A 24,977-nucleotide genomic window follows, 5' to 3' on the forward strand; every position below is an offset into this window, starting at 1 on the left:
AGAATTCCACTGCCACTAAAAAAAAACCTTCCTCTGTATCTTAGTCAAAATTCATCAAGAGAGCAAAACTCTATGCCTCAATCTGCCGGTGTAAGGTAGGTTGCCACAAAGACAGAAGATGGTGGAAAACTCAAAAGAAGAAATCCAGATTAAATAATTTGATCTAATAATAAGATTGCATGGATTAGATCTCGCTGAGATTACATACAGAACAATATTTCTGTAACTAGGCCAAGATAGATGTTATTTGAGCACACTTTAAAATGCATTTTAATCATTCCACTACATATTCATTATTAGAAACAATATTTTTACTCAGTTTCGCAAAATTACATGTAGCATTTTCTTTTTTTTTTCATGTAGCATTTTCTATTCAAATAAATATTTCATCAAATGAGGGAAGGTGTTCTTCTCCTAGTATCCAGGAATGAAGAAAATCATTTGTATATGTGAAAGGTGGAAAGTATGAGGAGAAGAGTTAACTGTAATAGGGATACAACCTGCAACCCTCATCGTAGAGGATTGAATTTTAAAACTAGTTAGTACCTTCAAAATTATTTAACCTAATCTTTACTTGAAAATAGTTTCCAAGATACTAAATATAACAACAGCCCTAATACTACGTTATATTTATATATTAATTTACTGCTTTTAGAAATATTTTCACATATATTTTGTGCTTTGGTATTCACAACCAAGTGAGAAAGGCAGGAGAGCTCATTTCCTACTCCACAGATGGGAAAATAGAAGAGATGGTGACTTGCTCAAAATAAACAGCCAGGATCTTTAAAGAGGATACAAGAAAATCAATTCTTACCCACCTGGCAAATTCTTGGCCTCATCCTCTTTGCTAACAAAGAATGGTGCCAGGAGATTTAAGAATTTTTTGAATTAAAATCAATTATTCTTTCTACTGCTTTGCTTTCTCTTCCCAATGTTAAATAGTTTGTCCAAAGTCACTCAGCTGGCAGGGAGCGATGTCAGGACTAGAACCTAACACAGAACTCCTTCCGCCTCACCAAGCTACCTTATTAAATGAAAATGAAGAATTCATGACACATCATGTCACTCATCAATATGAGCCATTCTAGCTCAATATACAAATCAAGCTCCAGCTAACAGTCTAAATGTCTGACAACAGGGGAATAGGTACAGAAATGACAATGCAATGGATATTCTATAACCAGTATAAATAACGTTTGTGGAGACTGTTTCATAAGGATGATAATGATGGCTAACACCTCTTGACTGAGTGTTTACTGTGTACCAAATACTGTTTTTATGTATATTATATGTCTCATGTATGTAATTATATATTATAAAAATAACACTAATGATATATAACATGTTAAACTCATTTAATCCTTATAATAGCCTTTTCTGATATGGATTATGCCATACAGAAGAAGAAATTGCAGCACAAAAGGGTTAAATAATTTGCCGAAATGTTATATAGTTGGCAAGTGTAGAGGGGACAAGGTTTGCATCTGGGAAGTTTGTCCCAGATCCTATACTCTTAACTAATATACACACTGTGTAGGACAGTGGTTACCATCTAATGTCAAGTGAAAAATCTGTGTGTGTCTGAGTGTGTATGTACACACATGTATGTATACATATAAATAGATCAAATTGAGTTCTTTGACATAAATATTTATTTTGCCTATAAAGCTATTAAGAGCTGGCATTCATTGAGTGCTTACTTAACATCTCAGGTTAAGTGCTAACTGAAATCCATACATTATCTTAATTAATTCCCGCACAATCTTATGTGGAAGGTGTCATTTCACTCTCTTTACTGGTAATACTGCTGAGACTTAAAGGGCTTCAGATTGTCCCCGAAGTCCATGTTCTACACTCAACAAATTGTAGTAGTGGTTAGTTATTTCATAATAACGAGATAATTGGTGATTTCAATTTCTCCTTTGTATCTTCCTATTTTCTGAGTTTTCTACAATGAAACCTGATCTCTCTTAAAATGAGAGCAAAACAATTAAAGTAGTCAAGCAGACTGTGTGAGATACTAGGTTAACTGCATGCTTCTGAACCAAAGTGTGGCTCTCAGCCAGACTGATCCTACGCAGCAGATGGGAGCTCTGGGGAGAAGAGAGGGCTTATGATCCTGGGTACTGCCTGGCATCCATACTGGAGCCTTCAATGTTCCCAGCAGAGTAACATTTAATATACCTTTGCTATGGACCAAATACTTTTCTCAATATTTTACATATGTTAACTTATATAAGCCTCATGATAACCGTACACTGGGTGGCGTGCATATTTCCCAAAAAGTTGTGATCCCTCAACAGCATTCATTCATTCACTGAATTTTTGTTAAGTACTTACCCGTGCCACACATTGGGAATAAAAAATTGAGTGAGACATGGTCCCTGCTTTGGCAGAGTCCTTGGTTCTTGGTGGAAGAGCAAACAAAGTAGGTATATAAACAGAAAATAGCAGCTAAATAGTATTGAGAGCTTAACACTTTACCTCAAGACTGTAGCCTCAATCCCTACCCACCAGCTTGCTCTATGGCTTCTAGACTTGCCATCCCAACAATAAAGTGAACCAGTTCCTTAAAAATATCTCTTTCTCTCCCTCTCTTTCCCTTTCCCTCACCCTCTTTCTTCCCCTCTCCCTGACCCTCAACCTCTCCCTCTCTCTTTCTCTCTCTCTCTCTCTGTCTCCTTCTTAACCTATTGGTTCTGTAATCTCTGGAGAACACACTGCTACAGTGCACTTTCTGATTTAATCCTTACAACAGCACATGATTAAATTAACAATGAGAAAGTTACTGTTATTATCATTTCCATCTTCTAGATGAGGAAGCAGGTTCACTAGCTTCCCAAGGTCACATACATGACATTTAATCTAGACCAGCCTGACTCCAAAGCCAGTGCTCTTAAACCTTCTGATATGTGGCCTTAGGAGGGCAAGGACTGATTGCCAAGTGAGCTCAGGGAGCACCTCACTTTCAACATGGGGAATGTGGAGAGGCTTCATTGAAGAGGGGCACTTCTGTTGGACCTTGAATGATCAGAACAGACTGTGACTGTGTGGATAAGGGTAGGAATAGCACATACAAAGGAAAGAGGACATGGAGCTCCTGGCTGGCTGGCATAGTGGGATATGAGCAGATAAAGAGCCTGTGTGTGAAAGTGTTACACAGCAACTAAAGCATTTGTACTTCATCTTAGAAGCATGGGAACAATCAAAGGCAGATGGGGAAAGTGATGCCTTTGATGGCTGTGAGAAGCATGGATTGGAAGCAGCAAAATCTGATCAGGTGTGGTAGCAGAGGATGAAAGGGAGAGGACAAAGCCAAGATCTTTTAGGAAGGATAATCTATAACTCTAAAGAACCTACCGCTATGAGGCAAGCAGGAAGGAGAAATGAAAAATGAATCCAATCACTGACTGTGGCTTGACTATCTGGTAGACACAGGTCTTTGAACTGGAGGCACGAGGAGGCTAAGGAAAACTTGGTGGTTAAAGTCTATAGTACAGAGGTAGGGTCCTACCTGTTGTGAGGCTTGCATTTCCCACTACTGCTACCATACCTAGTGCTGTAAGCAAGTTTTCACCTGCCATCTTTCAGTGATACACTAAGGGCAATTGTAAAGGTTGGATGTACAGTGAGACCACCTACATCCCAGGTTTACCCATTGTTTTTCAACTTTGGGAAGCTGCCTATGGTAGGGAAAGCAACATGCTATCATCTCATGTGCCAGTCCCAAACAACTAGCAGAAGTGGCCTGGAATATGATGTTAAGATAGACGCTGAGGCCAGAGAGAAAGATAGTTAAGATTGATTAGTGATGCCTTCCAAGGTCAAGAAATGGATAGTGTAACCCATGGACATTGGGAATCAAGGATGGTGGAACATGCTAGTAATTAACAGTACAGTGAGGAGAAAAGAAATCTGTAGATCTGCAGAAGAGGTCCAGCAATAATCTACTTGACCAGTCAAATAGTGAGCTGTAATGCCTAGCCACTGTATGCTAAGGAACCCACATATAACAATAGGACTAAGAAAGAGAGTGATCTGAGAAAATAACTGGCATTTGCACCACTCTTCTTCAGATGTTCTCATATTTATTATCTCATTCTACCTTCCCTATGATTCTGTGAGATAGAGAGCCAGCATTATTCCTACCTTATAAATGGGGATGCTGAGGCCAAAGCAGTGCCAGAACTCATTCAAGGTCATAGAGCTAGTCAGGAGATCCAGCCCCTTCAAGTCACACTCAACTCTAACTCTAGGATTGGAACCACGAACTAAGGTAAGAGCATGATATTTATCTATTTACTTAAATACGTGGAAAGATGAGTCCAAGAGGCACCACAGAACCAGTATCAAAATGCCAGGCTTCTGAATGCCCACCTGTCACTAGACACATGGATAACATCGGCTCATGCCAACTGACCAACACAAAAGGAAGCTGGCTTTCCTATCACTCAAGATTCACAGATGTCTGCTTATGTGTTACCTTGGAGTCCCTCTCTTGAACATCCCCTTGTGCTTTTGTCCAGAAGCACTGACGTCCTTGCCGTTCTGCCCATGTTCTGAGCATTTGTACATGCTCTTTCTCCCACCTCTTTGGACTCATCCCCTGAATAATTACATGGCTGCTCACCCTCTCCACTCCTTCAAGTCTTTGCTCATATGTCTTCTCAGTGAGGCTACCCATTACCACCTTATTTACAATTGCAATCCCATCTACCCTACTCCTTCCTCTCTCCCACAATTTCCTCTATCTCCTTTCTCCACTTGATTCTTCTCCAAAGTTCTTATCCTCATCAAATGTACTCTGTGTTTCATTTTATTTTCCCATCTCTCTTGCATCAAACAGGAAGGTCCATGTAGGCAGGAATTTGTATTTAGACCTCCAGCACAGAGTCGAACACCTAGTATGCATTCATACAATTCATGCAATTTCTGATGAATAACACAGACAGTTCTATGCTAGGGACTAGAGATAAGGGTTGTGTAACTGCACCTTTCTCTTCCAATACTGAAAAGGGGCAAAATTAACCAATGGCATCTATACAAAAGAACAGCAGAGGAGTAGCCAGTGAAAGGCAGATAGTAATACATTTGGATTATTCTTGTATTAAGACAAGCATATTTTGAGATGGGAGGAAAAAGACTCAATAATTCAATTTAAACCTTGGAGGGAGTAAGTTTGGGGAATCCAAACCATTCAGTGAATGCCAGAGACTCTTAAAACTAGAAGTTCTAGAGATAGGCAGATCAATTCTCTCATTTTATTTGCAAGGAAACAGAACCCCAGGAAGGTAAAGTAACCTCCTCAAGGCACACAGCCAAGCAGTCACAACACTTAGACTCAAACCTAAGTCTGCCTCTGGGTCCATGCTCTTTCTACCAAAGACATCCAAACTACACAAATTCGGTAAACAAACTGAGCTTCTAAGACTAATGGATTCTCTGATCAAGAATAATTTGGCATTTGAAAAACCTCATTTACCATCATCACACTGCCACTGCTTGCACAAATACATTGTACAACATTATGCTCATCTGTATTCATTTACTTACTTAAAAATACTTGCCAGATTCCAAGTCATACTCCAGCTCTAGAAGCCAGTGTTTTCAGATCTGGTCATAAAGCAGAGAAAAGGAAAGATAGTCCAGGAAGAGAAAGATGAGGTAGAAGGATGATGGAAGTAGATATAGGGAGGGCAGAAATAAAGGAAAGCAGAAGGGAGAGAAAAAATGAAAAATATGTATAGGCTCATTGGCAGCACTGCTCCTGGGATTTTCTCGGGATTTCTTTGAATGGCTGTGCTATCACTTGTCTTTCCCATTATAAAATAATTTCTTCAGAGCTAATCATCAAAATGATTCAAACTCAAGCACATATTTTCAAATGGACCATTTCTTTTTCTTTTGCTTCCCAAAATATATTATCTGTATCTCACAATATCCCATTCCATAATACTTCATTCTTTTTCTTAATCACTTCATGTTTATTCTCCAGCGAGAACACAAATTTGAGCATTTATTTTTTCCTACATCAACTATAATGCCCCCAAAAATACCTTAACAGTGTTACCACATGAAGCCATCAGGGTCATTTATATCTGGTTTTCCTCACTTCTCCAATGGATAAACACACTAAGCATCCACTGTGTGTCAAGAACTAAGAATGAGGAGGTGAACCTGATAGACCAGAGTCCTGTCCTTGTGGAGCTTAGCTCTGAGTGAGAAATTCAGCCCATACACCATTAAATGACCAGGAATCATAAATACATCTCTGAGGAGAGAGAGTGGACTGGGATGTACTCAGGGGCCCAGGCCTGTGTGTTTAAGAGTTTGGGATGACAAGAGGATAGGGAAGTCCTCCAAGGAGGTGGTAGTTTTGCTGGGACCACAAGAAAACAGTCTGGGAATTGGCAAAATCATGCTCTAGGTAGAGCAAAAGCCCTGAGGCAGAAAAGTTTATTTGTTCCAAACACTCTGACACTGGCAGTAAGGCATTCCACGAGCTTGGACAGGCCTGGCAGGTCTGAGTATGCAGCCTTCCATCTGCAATGGATTTTAACAGAAATGAGAAGATACAGAAGCTTTTTAAACAAGTGACACGACATAAGATATTTAAATAGAGATTCTAAATATCTCCCTGAAATTCTGTGGATGTAGTTAGAGGGCAAACATGTGCCAAGAATGCAGACTGACCCCTCCTCAGTGGACACTGACCTCCACCCACCGTAGCTCTCTCCCTGGTAAGCAAACCAGCCAGTGCTCACAGAAATATTTGGTAGTCAACATAGGAACCAGTTAGGCCCAACACTCCTGCCACACACACCCCTTTGTCCTGGAGGATATCCTGCCCTTCTCATGCCCCTCAGTCCCCTTCTATCTCTGATCTTCTCCTTACTCAGTTCATTACTCCTCAGAGATTTTTTTTAGAGAGGAGCCCCAAACCATCATGATCCCTTAAGCATTTTCTTCTTCCAACCCCTGTACCATCATCTCAGTAAATTCTCTCTCCCTTTATTAATTCCATTCGCAAGTTTACATAACGAAAGTAATGACAGTTTAATAGTAGTATATATGATGAAATTGAATTGAGAAAAGTAAACCATGAGTATGGAAGTAAAATTGAACATAATTGAAAATTCAGTGTCATAAGTCTCTACAACTTCTGAAAATATACCTTAAAACTCCCTTCATATTTTTTCTCCATATCCTCATTGTCCTCTAATGAAACCTTCCTTTTCACAAATAACATCATTTACAATTGAAAACATATTTAATTCCATTGTTCCTTTCTGGCTACTTACTGTGGTAACCATACTGTTCTTCACACATTTCGTTGCAAATATTTAGTATTTCAACTAGATAATGGGTTAATAGCCTTTGAACGAGTGTGAGAATCTAATCAACATATATGTCATTATTCCTATGGGAATACTTGTTTCAAATGAGCAATTCGTAAACAAACTTTCAGGAACATGAGAACTGTGAGTTGGTGACTTCCTGCAATTTGTTTATTTGAAACATGGATAATGAATGTGGCAAGTCCAACAGAAAGAATTATCCAGAGTCTTCTAGAATGGTTTGTCTAAGATAATTTTTTGAAGACTGCATATTCTTCTTAGAAATTTAAAGTTTTGACCTCTGGAATTGTTTGGGAACTTATATATATAAGAAGGCTCCTTCTGACACAGAGCCTTGGGGAAGAAGAGAAATGACATACACGATGACCCATATATTAGAATCTCATATTCATGCTTAAGATTTTCCAAAATAACTTCACTCTTTCTGGGAAGTATTCTCTTTAAAACTTCTTTGCTAACTAGAAAATGAACAGGTCCAGCTCCAAAATGCTTTGTTTTTGATCAGATCAAAGAATTTTCCAAATAAATAAAACTCTATTTCTAGATAGGAAAAAACAATCTTTACTATTATGAGGTTCATTGCAACAACAAAAGCTCAGTTAATCTAGAATCGTTCAAAATTGTCTAAGAAGTTTGAGATAAAGAGTATTAACGAGGAGTTGAGGGTATGGTTCTGTGCGTATTCATATTTAAAAGAGAGACAGAATGTGTCCATCCAAGAAACCAAGTTCTAGTTTTCAATTAGGTTAGGATGCCCATCTTGATACAAATTTTAAAATGGTTCCTATTATAAGATATTATGATAGGCCAAATGTATGAGCTTTGTTGCTAAGTGAACTTGAGTCCAGAAAATTCTCATCTCCATTTATCAGAATTCAAGAAAAACATGTAATTAGGTCTTCTGAGGTAAATACGTTAATGTAAAACATCCAGGTGACTATGATGGTTCATTGTTTTTCCTCTAAAATTGAAGGAAGCAATACATTTATGACATTATAAAGAACTCCACTTCAGTTTATACTATTTATAAGAACTTGAATTGACCAAACAAACAAACAAACCATGAACTTGGGTTCACATTCCATTTTGCCATTTTTCTGCCTCAAAATATTTTTTTTAATTTTTGCAAGTTTGAAAAAGTATTGCATGCAGAATACACTTACAGATTATCGTGAATGGTAAATATAATAAAATGTATTAAATCATCCTATACAATAAGCCCTTAATAATGTGCTTATTAATTTAAAAAAATTGTTATAGGATGAAACCACTGGCACCCAAAACCTTACCCTTCTAGGACAGCACCTAAGAGCCCGACTATGGAACTAAAAGCACAATAACTTGCAGTGCAGTTCTGCAAGATGAGGGAAAACTTCCTAGGCTGCCCTATAAAAAAAAAAACAGATGTCCTAAGAAACCCTGACTTTGTTCCATTTATCTTTGAAGGGATATCCAAAATGGCATTTTCAAACTTTAACGATAGTATGCAATAACAACAGAATCCTTCAAGAGTTGCCCTAATCACATAGACTGTATCGAAAGCTTAACCAGTACACGTGCCTGTTAGCAAATGACTACCTTTGCTCACCCTCTTTCCCTTCACAGTCATACCACACAGGGCTCCCTATCATGTGGCATTCCTTAGGAAAAACACAACTCAATACCAACCACTGCCAAATAATAAAGACTGCAGTAATCAGTGAGTCAAATATCAAATTAAAATATATGTTTTTAAATCAAAAGATTTAAAAGGAATCATGGAGGGACAAACTACTGGTAAGATGTTTGAGGTCGGGCAGCCCAGGTGGCTCAGCGGTTTGGTGCTGCCTTTGGCCCAGGGGTGATCCTGGGGACCCGGGATCAAGTCCCAGGTAGGGATCCCTGCGTGGAGCCTCCTTCTCCCTCTGCCTGTGTCTCTGCCTCTCTCTGTGTGTCTCTCATGAATATATAAATAAATAAAATCTTAAAAAAAAAAAAAGATGTTTGAGGTCCCTGCAGTATTATTTCACTACCTTCTATGAAGCTAGCATCACTGGGGAGGTAGTAACCTTCCTCATCTATGACCAGGATTTCCAATAGGCATTGAATGAATGGAGCCCATATCTTGTTCCATCAAAACAAGAACACAAAACTAAACTATGAGCCATTCTGAAGAATCTTTGTTTACTCCTGTTTTACACGAAGTAGAGAAGTAGCTTTGAAAAGTTGCCATGGCCATGCTTTTCCTGAGCAGCAGACTAAAACATTTTGGTGAATATAGAAATATATACAGTGTAAATGTGGGCTCTCTCCCTTCCTTAATAATATATATATGTGTCGACTACTACATGTGTGTGTAACTGTGTGTGTGTGTGTATGCACGCACCGATGCATATATGAAATGTACTGTTGAGGAGAGACATCATTTAACCATCTTAATGTCGGGTGACACATTCTCAGAGCCCACTAATGTTTCAGCAGAGGGCTTCCATGACAGGATTTTAGGGTGACTTTTAAGGGGTTCCTTATCTTTCCAAGGTTATTGTGATGGATGGAACGAACAGCCTAGTTGCCTCTAGGGATGAGTTAAGTGAAAAATAATAACTGCTCTGTCACATATTTGGAATAAGAGCAATTCAGAGGTGAATTCTGGGATGCAATATCAGAAACATACATATATTGCCAAAAAGACTAGCAACTAAGTTAAAAGGTTTTTGATAGGCAAATTGATTTCTAGTTAAGGTTCCTACCTGCCTTAAAAGGTCACTGAACCATTAAGATAATAAGTCTTGAAAAGCATTTAAGTATGAACTATGAGTAGATAAAAATGATTAGTTTCATATAAATTTCGAAGCCAATGGGAATCTTTCCATTTTCTTTTTCAGGGATTTGACGGAAGGCAACTGCATCCATAGTGTCACCTCTAATTCAAAACAGTACTAGCATAGCATCCTTCATTAGATGAATTTGGCAGACTCAGAGCAATGGTGCTAATTCAGCTCCAACACACGTCTTTGTTACAGTTCTCCTTTCAGTTTAGGCAGCTCAGATAGGCTTATCATAGGGCTTTGAACTGCCTGACATTCTCGGATGGCACAATAGACAATATTCCCAGGAAAGTCATTAATGAGCGTCAATAAATATTACTTCCTTCAAAAAAGACACTTTAACTCCATAGTTTGCAAGGCAAGAAGTAGAAATGCAAGATCTTCTACTTGCCTGTGTAAGATTCAAACCTAATTAGGATGTATGCAGATATCTCATTAGGAAATGCTACAAATGAAATTTAGCTGGAGAAACATAGTACCTCTATAGACAAAATTCTTTCTTTCTTTCTTTCTTTTTTTTCTGAAGAGAGTAATCTACATGAGTTTAAATTGAAAAGTGTTACAGTAATACTCTTTCTGTTTGTCTTGCCTTGTTATTCAAAGATTAAATTCATTTTCTATTGATGAAAATCATTACATCTTAGGCCGTTAGTAATCTCAGTTTATTTAGACCTGTATTTTAAAGAACTAGCTTGAGAGCCCTTTGCAGACAAGACCCAGGCTCCATGACAAAATGATACCCAATTTCTCTTTTAAGGCTATTTTCTAAAATCTGTGGGCCATGACTGTAGAATTCTTCACTCCCTCAAATTACATTAACAATGTTTGACATCATGACAGAGAGAGCAAAAGGAATTCATTTCTCCCGAAATAAGTGGGCTATACCATTGCTTTTTGAAACCATCCTTCTCTGATTCCATTTTGGTAAATTTCTAATGAATGTTTAAAATCTGTAGGACAGACCTTGGCTTAAGAGGTGGCCTCTCTGCCATTTTCATGGCTGATTTGAGACCCATTATGCACTCGATTCTGCATTGTGAAATCCAGGCTAGGGACAAATTTCTGCCTGTCATCTTAGGAAAGGCCAGGAGTTTTGCACCATCCTTTAGTGTGAAAACAAAATCAAAGCCAGGGTAAGGCTGCCTGCTTCTTTCTTAATCAGCTTGATGCTTTTTTGAGGCAATCCTGGCTGTCACTATCTCAGGCTTGGAAGGGTAATTCAGTAGAATAAAATATAGTTTAAACAACATCTCCCCAGGGAAAGTTCCTTCTTACACTTAATATTGAATGCAAAAAGGTAATCAGTAAATAATCATTTGGTGCTTGGTTAGGAATCATTGCACAGGAATGCATTTAAGAAGAACAAAATTCTTTTTTTAACCCGGTAAGACCCTGAATCCGGGGCTGAGAGGCCCAGATATTTTCCTCATATTGCTCATTCCGTTGCAATGGCATCCTCCTATAACTATATCTTATGGACCAAATTTGCTGCACCTGTCACCCCAACAATAAGATGTAAATTGCAGAGATAAAAATAAAAGAATTTTTTTTTAAATGTTAAACAGTTCACTGAAAATGACAGCATGGATAACTCTGTCAATGACCTCTCCTCGCTAATGTCAATTTCAGAAAACAAGTTTCCATTGTAAATGTTTAATCAGTGTAGTCCCAGGAACCCAGAGCAGAAAACCTTATCTTCTCTCCCAACTTATTTGCTCTGCAAGCTCTTTCTTAGCTCTATCTCTGCTCCCTGGAAGCACTTTATGGTTTTGTGGTTTGTTGTTGTTCTCTCTCTCTCTCTCTCTCTCTCAAAAGAGCTGGGAGCTCTGTAGGTTCTGAGCTAAACAGAAGCCTTGTGGTTTGATTCCATTAGTCTGAGCCCTGGTCCGCGGCAAGCAAACTGCAGCATTGCTGCTTGCAAATCCTGGCGACCAGGTTCGAGACCAGAGCCACAAACACTGGCCGCACACATTCTTCAATGCCGTTCTGCCCAAACCTTGCCTGAAGCCAGTCAACCACAGCAGAAAGCATCCTACCTTCCATCATGGTGGCGGAATTGCATTCCTTAATTTCCAAGGAGTCTGAAAAAATACAGGAGGATGGGATTCCAGGTCGCAGCTAGGTCCTCGCAACGCTGCCGCCGAGAGGTCTGCTCCGTCCACTGCCGAAGCCAAACGAGACGAGCGTTAACCCCCAAGACAGGCCATGGATGCTGCTGGTGCCGCTTCACCTACGGGCTCCCGGGAAGATGCTGCGAGAGAAAGGGAGAGGAGCGGCAACCCGGCCGAGCTGCACCGCCTGCGCCGCCCTGGCCAATCCCTTCGGCGCTGGACCGCGTCACATGGCAGCCAGCCTGCGTCTCCTGACACAATACCCCGGGAGAGCACACAGAACCTATTTTCCGTCCCTATTCCCCTCCGCTCCCACCCCTCCCGCTGGTCACCAAGTGCACGGCCCCTTCCCCACCTGGTGACGCACTTCCCCGCCCCTCCTCGTCGTCTTCTGGAGCCCCCTTGCAGCGGCTGGGTCCCCGCGATCGATTGTCAGAGCTGCCAGCTGGACGGGGGGCTCGGGCACGCGAGGAGCACCTACGTGGCTCGCCGCGGAGGGCATCGGTTTGTTTTGCTTTGTTTTAAGAAAAACTTGCCAAGAATTCCATGCACTCTGGTGTCTTAGCCGCACACTTCTAAGCTCCCATTCCCGTCGTCTTTGGCCCTGAAGGAACTCCAGACGTTAAGGTCTGCCTGCGGCCTCCGCACACGCGTGAGTCAGTCTCTCTCTCCCTCTCTCTCATCCCTCTCTCCCTCCCTCTTTCTTTCTCCCTCCCTCCCTCTCTCTTTCAAGAGAGAAAGAAAAAAAAAAATCAATCCGGCTGACGTCACATCAGAAGCAATTATCCCCAAAAGGATGATGCAGAAGAAATTTCATCCCAGCTGCCTTCAACAGAGCCAGGGAATTAATCGCGCGTGACATGCCCAAGGGCTGGGAAGTGTCATTAAAACAAAGAAACAAAAGAACCCACCCGAGTGGGGGCTCTGGAATCAACCTGGCAACGCTCGAGATCATTCCTGGGGCGGGAGGCGGGGGCGAGGACCGCAGGCCGGGCGCCCGCGGCACCTGGACGCGCCCCGGTCCCCGCCCCGGTCCCCGCCCCGGGCCCCGCACGCGGCAGCCGCCGCCGCCCCGGGTGCAGGGGCTGCGCCGCCAACCGCAGGCCCTGGAGGAAACCAACTTTCTTCCAGAGCACACGATTTTTTCGCAGCGCGCCTTCGGCATCTGTGCGGGTCGCGCAGCCCAGTCGTTCACCCCAGCCCAGCGGAAATCCGCAGGGAGGCGTCGGTGCGGGGTGCTGGCCCGGGGGCGGGGCGTGGAGCTCAGGGGTCTGCAGCTTCCAGGGACGCGCTGCGGGTGCCGGGCTGCTGCCTCCGCGGGAAGGGTGACGGCACCCGGGCTGCTGGGGCCGAGAATCTGCCCCCTGACCGGTCCCCAGAAGCGCCGGGAGCCTTCCGAGGGGCCTCAGGCCCTGGGGGCCCGCGAGCTGCGGTTCCTCGCTGGCAGGCTCCGGCAGCTAAGGAAGAAGCAGGCAGCGGCCCGTGCGAGGGAGCGGGGGGGAGGGGAGATCCGAAGAAAGGGAAGGTCCTCTGGAGAACTGCAGGGACGAGCGCAGAAGTGGGCATTTCTCCCTCTGCAGTCCAGCAACAGCATTGGGAGAAAAAGCCATAACAGCCCAGACCAACTGTGAGCATCAAATGAAAAGAAGTTAAGATGCATCGCGTGGTCAGTGTTGAGTCTCTAAGGCCATTATGAATCTTTTATGTTGTAAATATATCCGCAAACTTTTAATATTGCTTAGTCCCTGACATCGTGTAGTTCTTTCTACCAGAGTAAATGTGAGCTATTGCCGGCTAAGGACTAGGAAAGAAAATAGAACTCAAAAAGCTGACTGAAGAGCATACTAATAGTTAAACAACAAACAAACAAAACACCAAAAACTCAGTTCCTTAGCAACTTAGACTTTTTTTTTTTTTAAACTCCTTATTCTCCCTAAGGATACATATTTCAGTAGCCTCAAAATTTCCCAATGACACTCTCCAGGGAGGTACAAATGCTTGTGCCTTTTTCCTTATATCTATGAGGCAGTTGAATTTTAAAAGAGAAGAGAATTTCAGAGCAAAAGCTATGTTGAGTACAACTCATACTGGTCTGAAAACCACAGGAACAAGATTCATGTGTGCGTGCGTGTGTGTGTGTGTTCATTTAGCCAAATTTTCAGTAGTGGTTAAGAAAATGGATAAATACTGGCATCAAACAGACTGGGATCAATTCTGTCCTTGCCACTTAATGAGGTCTGTGACCCTGTACAAGTTATGTAATTCTCTCTGCCTCACAGTTTCCTTATCTGTGAAGTGAAGATAAAAATAGTACCACATTCATAGGACTATAAATAGTAGCAATAACAAACCTTTATTAATGACTTATTATGTGCCAAACAGTGTTCTAAATACTTTGCCAGTAAATTACTTAGCATTGTGTCTGGAGCATAATAGCCCCCCCCCCCCCCCCCCGTTAGCTTTTTAATATCAGTGTTATCACCAAGGGGCTGCCAGAGGCATCAGAGAAATTTGTAGCTGAGAATTATACCACATACACAAAGAACAGCTTAGTGAAAGACCAAGGGATGCATCCAGAAGTGGAAGAAATTGGAGCCTTCTGAGGTTCCAGGGGACAGGTGAGTAGAAGAGAGATTTGAAACAAAGGAAGTTCAGGAAGTCCACTTTCAGAGATGGAATTTTAAAGTTCAAGGGAGAAAAAAAATGGAATGGGCTTGGAGTGGCAGTTCTAAATCAAATAAGGAATCCGAAATAAGAAAAATGGCTCAGAAAAAATCCTGAGGCAAGTGCAAGCACCAAGGTGTGGTGATAAAAATTGTCAGAGATATTAGGGGGCAAAAGAACCAGAGAAAGCCAGGCTGCCTGCCTTCCCTCACCCATTATACATTCTACAGAGTATTAGGGCTAACTTCTCAGATTTAGTATGGACACACATCAGTTTTGTCTTAGACATGCAGCAAGGCAGCTAGTTAGAAACAGAGACAATTCAAATATTTTTTTCGTCAGTGGGGTGTTTATAGGAAAAAGAAGTATCTGGATATGATTGTCAGAGAAGGACCAAGAAAGGGATGTGGAGTTAAAGGTGGTAAGGCTAGTCTGGAGACTGGTTAAACTTTGTGCAACTTTCTTACCATTTGTAATTACCAATTGCTAATTATCCACTGTGAGAACACCTGATGAACAAAGTTCTGCTTCAAGTAAAAAAATTGCTCAAGTATGTTATGGAACAGTTAATTTTGTCTTCTCATAGGTTTTGGGGGGAAAATGTTTTTCTCAAGAACAAAGATAACACATTATATTGTGGCTCAAATTTCATTATTTCTTAGTACAGTTTTTGCTTACCAACAAGTACAAAGGAGAATTTTTAGCTGCTGAAATAATGGAATATATTTTGCAAATTTTAAATGGAAGTCAAAGGATCTGTGAAAAAGATTGGTTAAATTACTAACTTGCATCAAAGTGCCAGGACTGCCTTAAGGGATTTAGTCCAGGATGGTGAGTGTGCACCCAGATCATACTAGGCTCTCAGGTCCTACAACTAGTCCAAGACTAAAAACTTAATTGCTGAAGTCACTAGACATTGAATTTTTTTTTTTTCTGAAATAACATTTGTATGGTGGTGATGCCCTGTTATACATGTCTTTTGGAATCAAATCCTATTGTATTCTTACTATAAAAGTTGAATTTCTTCACAATTTCCCAATTTTAGTGTTTGGGGAAAATCTGTTTATAGTTCACAAAGAGAAAAAAAATCATGAGAACTGAGTCACAAAAGAAGGAGGAAAGAAAATTAACATGGGGTGACATTTAATAAATGGATATATATAGATATATATCTATATAGAGAGATACATATATATCTCCAAGATTATAATGTTAGCATGACATTTGATTCTGTCACACTTTCAGTCCCTGCTAAGGAAATTCACAGAATGTAGAATAGAAAATATTGTCCAAGTCCTGGAAATCAGCAAGGTCCCACCGGAAGAGTTAGACTTCTGTGGGATGAAATAGGTGAAATATATATTTTTAAATATGAGAGAGATTTGTATATTTATATATATTTACAAGAGACAGATTTATATATTTATATATAAATATATGTATATATATATTATATATATGTATATAAAGCCCAAACTCACTATATTCTTGGTTAGAATGAAGAATGCCAATTGGAATTGACATGGCCAAAGGGGGCTTTATTCATGTAGCTCACAGAGTTACATGAAGGACTGAATAGCTGAGAGAAAGCAAGAATTAGGATGCTCCAGGAAACTTTGTTACCAGAACCAAGTACTCGTGACTCTGTTTCTCTCAGCATGTCAGCTGGTTTTCTCTTACTAATTTTTTCCCCTGGGGTCTGATAGCTGGCCATTTAAATTCTCTAAGCTCACATCTTCAGAACTTGACCATTCAAGATCTACTTCAAAAACCTTCTGGAGAAGGGCTCTGATCGAACTGGCTTGGCTCATTGTTCACCCTTTGGACCAGACAATGGGACCAGGTTGATGTGGTATCATACTGGACTTATTATTATTATTATTTTTTTTTTTTTTTTACTGGACTTATTTAAACCAAAACTTACATAGAACTTAGACACATGCTTACCACTGTGACTAAACATGGAGAGGAGATAGGCAAATTTTGGTGACAACCCTCAATAGTATGAACCCCCTATATAATTGGAGGGGTAGAAAAAGCATTGTTAAAGAAAGAAGGAGCACTATTCCCGGAATAAGAGAGAAACTATGAAACAAAAGCTGTCCGCCATAGACATTACTCAGTTCACCTAAGATAAAACTGATAAAAGGATTCATGATCCAGAGGGACTGAGACTGTTACCCTAACCCCATCCAGCATACTTGAGAAGTTATTCATATTTTCGCACTCGCTACATCATGAGAAAAACTGCAGACCCCATCCTCCTCTTCACTGTGGGGAAGCAGACCACACTTCTTGTTTCCCTTATCCCAAATACAAGATATGCCCTGGTATGCTCTCCACCCACTGCTCTGTCCCTGCCCAGACCTACCAGAGTACTGAAGGAATGTATATCAGCTGGGAGTACTGCTTAATCTAGAGGTACATGGATAAAGCTAAGCAATAAAGACTGAGCACATCAGGAGAGTCAGCAGCTTCAAAAGAGGAAGGAAACAAACAATTATACTTCCCCAAAGCAGAGGAAACACTCTCACTGAAAACAGAGGAAATGTAGAAAACTGGAAAGGCATTGAAAAAAATCTGTTTTTTACTTTTGATAAAATTTTAGGGATATGACAACAACAGATAAGATCAGAGTGCTATGACAAAAGAGTAGGGGGCAGCTGTGTGGCTCCATCAGTTAAGGGTCTGACTCTTGATTTAGGCTCAGGTCATGATCTCTCCCCACCTTCCCCTACCCATCTCCCTTCCATCCCCCCATCTCCCACCCCCACTCAGGCACCTGCTCTCTCTCTCTTTCTCAAAAAAAAAAAAAAAAAAAAAAAAAACCAGACTGAAGGCCAGGAAGAGTGCATGATAATAGTAAAAATATTCTCATTAGAAATGTTTAAATGTTAGGGGCATCTAGGTGGCTCAGTCAGTTAAGTATCAGATTCTTGGTTTCAGCTCAGATCATGATCTTCTCATGGGTGGTGTGATTAAGCCCTGCAATGGGCTCTGCACTCAATAGGGAGTCTACTTGAAAGATTCTCACCCTCTGCCCATTCCCCCCTAAAATAAATAAATCTTTAAAAAATGTTTGAATGTTATAGCTGTAATCAAGGTTATAGAGAATACTGCCAATAGGAAACATTGATAGGCCCAGTGCAATATGCCGGAAGCACAGACCCATAGCAACAATGACTGGCCCAAGCATAGTGGAATTCTTTTTCTTTGAGGAATCAGTTAACACAGATGCAGTTTTAACAGTTCAAGAAACTAGAGAAACAGAAAAAGTTCCAAAATTAATTATGAATTACAAAACCTGGTAAAAAAATAATTTTTAAAAAGAGACTATATAGTTCAGTCTTATTCTTGAATATCATACAAAATTTTTAAATAAAATAACAGCAAGCAAAATCCAGCTTTTCAAAAATATTATACATATACATACATATACATATCATAAATAGACTATTCTAGGAGTAAGAAAAATAGTTCAACATTTAAAAAAAATCTATGAGCATAATTCACAACATTAAGCTACTAAAAAGAAAATTATATTGTCTCCACCGTTGCTGAAAAGATATCTGATAAATTCCAACTTATATCACTCATTAAACAAAACCCTTATTCACAAAAAAAAAGAGATAAAAACTTCCTTAGGATGATAAAATACACAAATCTCTTCCCCAAATCTTCCTCTTATTAAATGGAGACACAATGAAAAAAAGCCTTTATTAAAATTAGGAATAAGACTTAAATGCTTTTTGTCATCATTGTCGTATAGTATTTAATATTCTTCTATGGATGCTGGCCAAAAAACTGGGAAAGAAAAAAAAAAGATATGAAATTGTGTTGGAAACAGTTATAATGTTTTACCATTTCTCTATCTGAATACCTAGGAAGACTGTATTTGTTGGCCTTTCTTGCATCTGGGTGAAGTTATATGACTAAATTAGGCACTGGAATTTTCCAACACTGGCCTTTGCAAACATCCTACACATACTCCTTGCCTCTTTATCCCTCCCAAATGGTAGAGAGCTACTTGATCTACATTAGACTTGAAATGCACGAGAAATAAAACTTCATTGTGTTAATCTCTATACAATTTATATGTAGTGTGTATATAGTGTGTACTGTTTACATATGTTTCCACGTTAGATGTGTATATAGTCTTTTATGGATGATATAATAAAAATACATATTTTTTAGAAGAGTTAGAGGAAGAGAAATCTAAACAGAAGAAAATGTAGAGACCATCAAAAGGGAAAGAACTAGGTATGTTCTAGAATCACAATATCTAGTCACTAGCTACAAGCGTCTATTTAGTTAGCACTTACAATATGTTTGTTCTACACTGAGATGATATAAGTGTTGAAATGCACACCGGACTTCAACAAGAGTACAGAACAAAGAGAATCTAAAATATCCTGTTAATTGTTTTTAGATTGATTGTATGTTGAAATGATATTATTCTATACACTATTAAATAAAATGTGTACTTGAAAAGTTCAAATTATACCTGTGGTTCATAATTGTGGTCACATTGTATTTCTATTGGATAGTGCTGTTCTAGAGACTGACAGAACCCCGACCCAATAAACACTGTGGACGAGGGGGATGAGTTACATGTGAGGGTTATGTGTTAATGGTCCATATCACCACCACTCCACATGCATTCATTTTTTTCATATGACAAAAATATGTTAAGAATTGTCGGGATCCCTGGGTGGCCAGCGGTTTAGCGCCTGCCTTTGGCCCAGGGCGCGATCCTGGAGATCCGGGATCAAGTCCCACGTCAAGCTCCCGGTGCATGAAGCCTGCTTCTCCCTCTGCCTGTGTCTCTGCCTCTCTCTCTCTCTCTGTGACTATCATTAAAAAAAAAAAAAAAAAAAAAAAGAATTGTCAATGCTCCGGAACTTTCAGGGTTTGGGATACTGAGATGAAAAAGTCATAATCCTTTCAAGAGGCATATTGCATGGCGGAGGAGGCAGATGAGCAAACTGATAATTAAACAGAGATTTATAAATGTTCTTAGCTAGGGCAACACAAAGGCGGAGCAGCTAGCTGGGGCAGAGAGGAGGCCTAGGAAAGTTGCATATATCCACTGTACTGGAGGCCATCTCCCTTTCCCCTATCCCACCCTCATCCCCTACTCACTAGGTGAAGAGCAGTGATTGGCATTTTCTTATTTCTCTATTTCAGCCTCTGTGTCAATCATTTGCTGCCATTACCAAAATATCTTTTAGGATCCATCCCTCTTACTTTCCCCCATTTTAGTTGTTTCTTTTTTTTTTTTTCTTTTTTTTTTTAACCAACCCCAGACCAACTCCTGGTTAAACTTTTCTCTATGACTTTAGCAACTGTATCATAATCCTCTTTATCTCACCACCTGTCCTCATTATTCATGACTTCAGCATCCCTTCCATGATCAGCCATACCTATTTCACAGTTGCTTGACTTTCTCAATCCCAATGGCCTTCATTTCCCTTGAGTCTTAGGCACTAAAGGTATATTCACCTTTTGGACCTCATCTTTGTTTCCTCCACTATTTCCCACTGTAGATTTCCCTGTACTCTGAACTATTTATCTGCCCTTCATCACCCTCCACATATCATACATATATGCCTTAACACATCCGGAATCTACATTTGCTTCTTACTGTGATTCCTAGGGCTGCTGACCTTCCTTATTCACTTCTCATAGCCTTGGGAGTGAAAGCTGTGTTTATGTATGGTAAAGTGGGAGGAAGGATCCTTGAGAGCAATCTCTCCTTCAAAACACAACACTACTTGCTCCATTTTGCTCTGGCCATTCTCTCCTTGCACTCACCTAATCTGAAATGCCTACTTTTATCTCTATAAATGCCATGCTTTTTTTCAACGTCAAACTCAAATCCTCTCAGAAACTGAGATCCAACTGAAAAGGATCTTTCACTCTCTTAACTCCTACTGCATGTACCACATCTGCTTCTGATAATATAGCTTGTCATCTCCTAATTATTTTGTGTCTATTAGTTGTTACCTCAATAGAGGTCTAGAAAAAAGGGACCATACCTTCTATTTCTTTGACATTTCCTACAAGAGATAACACAATGCTGGATGCATATTTGGAGTCCAAAATTATTATTCTTTAAAAGATTTTTATTTATTTATTCATGAGAGACACAGGGAGAGAGAGAGAAAGGCAGAGACACAGGCAGAGGGAGAAGCAGGCTCCATGCAGGGAGCCCAACATGGGACTCGATCCCGGGTCTCCAGGATCACACCCTGGGCTAAAGGTGGCGCTAAACCACTAAGCCACCCAGTCTGCCACAAAAATTATTTGATAGGGCAGCCTGGGTGGCTCAGCGGTTTAGCGCCGCCTTGGGCCCAGGGTGTGATCCTGGAGACCCGGGATCGAGTCCCATGTCCAGCTCCCTGCATGGAGCCTGCTCCTCCCTCTGCCTGTGTCTCTGCCTCTCTCTCTCTCTGTGTGTCTCATGAGTAAATAAATAAAATCTTTAAAAAAAATTATTTGATAAACAAATATATTTTTTTTTATTAGAGAGGTCTGGGAAGATCATAGTAGGAATATACACCCAGAAAATTACCTCTCAGATTGGATCCAAAAGCCAAACCTGTTTAGTGAGGTTGTTATTAGAGCAACCAGAAATGAAAAAAACATAGGGCATCATGATAATAGCTGAGTTTTTTAGGCATTTCATAGCATCTTACATTTTATTAAGCATTCTATAGGCAGTCCTGCTAAGTAATTTGTGAGCATTACTTCAAGTAATTCCCCCAAACCCATGATATAAGTATTCTAGTCCCATTTTACAAATGAGAAAATAGAGGCTCAGAAGTAGAAAATAATTTGTTCAAGAAAACAGAAAGTATTAGAGCTGAGATTTGAACTCACATTTGTCTGACTCTAAAGCCCATGATTTAACCTTGAAGTTACAGGATTGTAAGTCTGTCTTGAGAATATTAATTATTATTTTGGGATTCAATATTTCTCCTTTGCTCTGTTAACACCATTCTCCTTTTTGGGGGGAGAAGTTCCCTTTTTCTTCCCACTACATTCCATCATGAAGAAGAAATGGTTCTGTCACCTCCCAACATGGCTATACCTCTTTATCCCCAGTGTTGGGTCAAGGGAGAGATACCTGGCCCAAGATGAACCAATAATACCTTATTCCCCATGTTGTAGGTCAAGCCAGCCCAATTAGAAATCTTCCCTGAGGTTTAAGAAACTAAACCTGTGAGTGAGGAGCCTTTTCCTGTTAGGTACTCGAGCTGTATGAATGTAAACCTGGAGCCACAGCAGCAGCCACAGCAGCCACGTCCTTCCCCTGGACAAAGCCTGTGTGTAGGGAATGCAACTGAGAAGGAGAAAGAGGAAGACAGAGCCAGTCCTACTGGCTTGTAAGCACCTCTACCTTTTTTGTTTTTTAACTCCTGTTTTTTCTGATCTTCCTACAGTTAGAAGAATGAATAACATCCCCATTTTGCTCAAACAAGTTCAGGTTGGCTATTTGTCCCTTGCAAAGGAGTTCTAAATGAAGCTCTTTTCTTTTTAAAGATTATTAGTCAAAATAAGAATCAGTAGGTCAACTTAGTTCAAAGACATGGATGGAGTAAGACCAATAAATCTTTTAAGAATCAAGCCTAGATGAAACCATCTCCATCTTAAAATGGTTTTTTTCCACCGGTATTCACCACCTCTTTTTTAATGACCACTACAAACTAAATAAATCATGTGCTAGACCAAAGGAAAGAGTCAAAAGGAAATAAAGATATTTGAATATGTAATATGTCATATTAGCCAAGGAATTAAAGTGATACAGAATTGATTCACAGAAGGAAAAGAGCCTTGGTTCTTGGTAGACTTAATTTCACCAGGATGATGTTTTGATGTTTAGATTAGGCCACAATCAATCTTTGGCAATAAATGACTCTCTAAATGGAGTCATACTCACCACTAATTATTTGACTATAAAAAGGAAGCTTTCTCACTCTGTATTTTCCCTTTTGAAAATATAATTGCACAAGCTTAATTGCCTAACTGGGTTTAACTGGGAATCCGAGTCAAGCAGCAAGCTCTAAAATGTAAACAATTCATTAGTTCACATTGTGATTTCCATAGCCATGAAGGACTTTAGCTCCCTGACCTCTGGGAGACAGGGTTGAAGGCTTGGACTGAAGCTTTATTTAGCAAATCCTTTTCACTCAAAACCCATAAGCTCCTTGTCCCTGTCAGCAGGTGTCTAGAAGGTGCCTTGTCAACAGACCCCAACGGAGGGGAGCATGGCTGCAAGCTGACAGAAGTGGGAGGAGCCTTGGGAGCTTCTGCTGCAATTAGGCCTGTCTCTCGAAGTAAATTGAAAGTTGCTCTGATTTCCCAGCTGAAAGTAAATAAGATGTGTATGGCTTGCTTTCTGTTTCGTGATGTGCATGTGTAGATGTATAATATATGAGGTGTGTACATGTGCATGCACACATGCAAGTGTATTTATCAATTAAAATTGGGCAGTATTTCCACAAAGTCCATCTCCAGGTCTTCTTGTGGGTTCTGTGATTATGGTCCAATCCAACTCATTGCAGAATCTACCATCAGTACAATCAAGGAGTATGACCAAAAATGTCTGAAGGCTGCTAATTTACATGGATCAATGTGTGCCCAAGCTGTAATATTAACCATTCAGTTTTCTCTGAAAGATTTAAAGTTTGGGAGTGGCTTAGGAGTTACATACAAAAAAAAAAAAAAAAACCAGAATTGCTTATGCAAATTTCTTTTCTCCTTTGAGAAAACAATTGTTCCCTTCTTTTAGTCACATCACTGGAAATAGGCCATGATGTAATGTTTCTACCATGAGAAAGACAAATTAACTAAGTTCTCTAAATTGTATCACTTTTACAGGTGACAATTTAACCAAATTATTATGCCCATAAAATAGAATAAGAGAAGGGCCTTGCCGAATAAATCATTTCAATTTTGGAGTTGCTTGATAAATAGTAATAGGAATATAAATTCTATTAAATGAGAAACTCTGCACTATAAATTAGATACATGGGTGGACCTGAGAAATGGATTTGAGATGAGAAATATATTTGCTTTGTGAAAAACAAGTAATGTAGTGGTTGTTAATTTCATGAAGGTATTATCTCGTTTATAATTCAGCATGTTAATTTAATATTGTGGATGATAAACTTTGCCCTAGTTTTAGTTCTGATCTATAATAATCCTGTGTATATATATTTCCCCATTTCAGACCATGCCTGTTTTAGTCCTTTTGAAATAGCATCATTGATACCTTTCATCTGTGGCTTGAACTGCACTTCTTGTGAATCTTCTCTGACAAAAGCTGGAAAAAATATTAGTAATTGCACTCATTCCTACCAGTAGATGAAGCTTATAATTATTTATGTTTTCAGTGTGTTATCAGGGTGCTTTGGGTGAACTCTGGATGCCTGAATGCTCTCTTATACCATTTTATACTGGTCCATATACATCATCTTCCCTTAGTTTTCCAGCTTGTTTCCCAGAGAACCTGCTTATCAGAGACTCTGACATTTTTCTAGTTTTATCAAACAGAATTGGTATCCATTTTCCACTTGCAGTTTTACATCACTGAACATCACTGTTGCAGAGGCCACAAGCTGAATATAAAATAGTAATAGATGATCACTTCCAGCATCAATCTGAGTTTGTACAAGATAGTTGAGATACTACAAGATTAATGGTTATCATTGAGTTTAATAATGAAGACAGGGCTTACAAATGTGGAAAGAGCCAAGGAAATATCAGTATTGATGGTCAAGGCTGGAGAATCAAGAAACAGTCACAAATGTCAGACCAAAGCAAAGGAGCAGAAGGGTAGTTTTCAAACCTCTGTGATTGCTAGCTGAGGAAGACATCTGGAAACCCACCATGTGGAATTGTGATGATTTTCCAAAAATTCATTTGCTTCATGTCTACCTTCTAAATTTCAATTAAGTTATTCTCATTGGAAAATTCTGTCCAGAACCATATAGGAAGGATATTTGGGGACACATATTTTCCAAGTTCAA

The 24,977-nt window shown here is 39.8% G+C and overlaps 1 protein-coding gene across 25 annotated transcripts in view; it reads right to left on the bottom strand.

The window, feature by feature from the left end:
* Nucleotides 1-13,315, bottom strand: part of SGIP1 (SH3GL interacting endocytic adaptor 1) — a 201,927-nt gene extending 188,612 nt beyond the window's left edge. For 5 of the 25 annotated variants that reach the window (XM_038537221.1, XM_038537220.1, XM_038537217.1 and 2 more), the window contains exon 1: nucleotides 12,205-12,576. In XM_038537221.1, the coding sequence (XP_038393149.1) occupies nucleotides 12,205-12,214 (10 nt within the window). In that variant the 5' untranslated portion in view covers nucleotides 12,215-12,576. Of the gene's footprint in view, nucleotides 1-12,204; nucleotides 12,583-12,634; nucleotides 12,978-13,190 lie in introns of those variants that run through there. The other 20 variants (XM_038537206.1, XM_038537199.1, XM_038537207.1 and 17 more) reach the window with 8 other exon arrangements.
* Nucleotides 13,316-24,977: the final 11,662 nt, after the last annotated feature.

Source organism: Canis lupus, chromosome 5 (genome assembly GCF_011100685.1).
Source record: "Canis lupus familiaris isolate Mischka breed German Shepherd chromosome 5, alternate assembly UU_Cfam_GSD_1.0, whole genome shotgun sequence".
Lineage (NCBI taxonomy): Eukaryota > Metazoa > Chordata > Mammalia > Carnivora > Canidae > Canis > Canis lupus.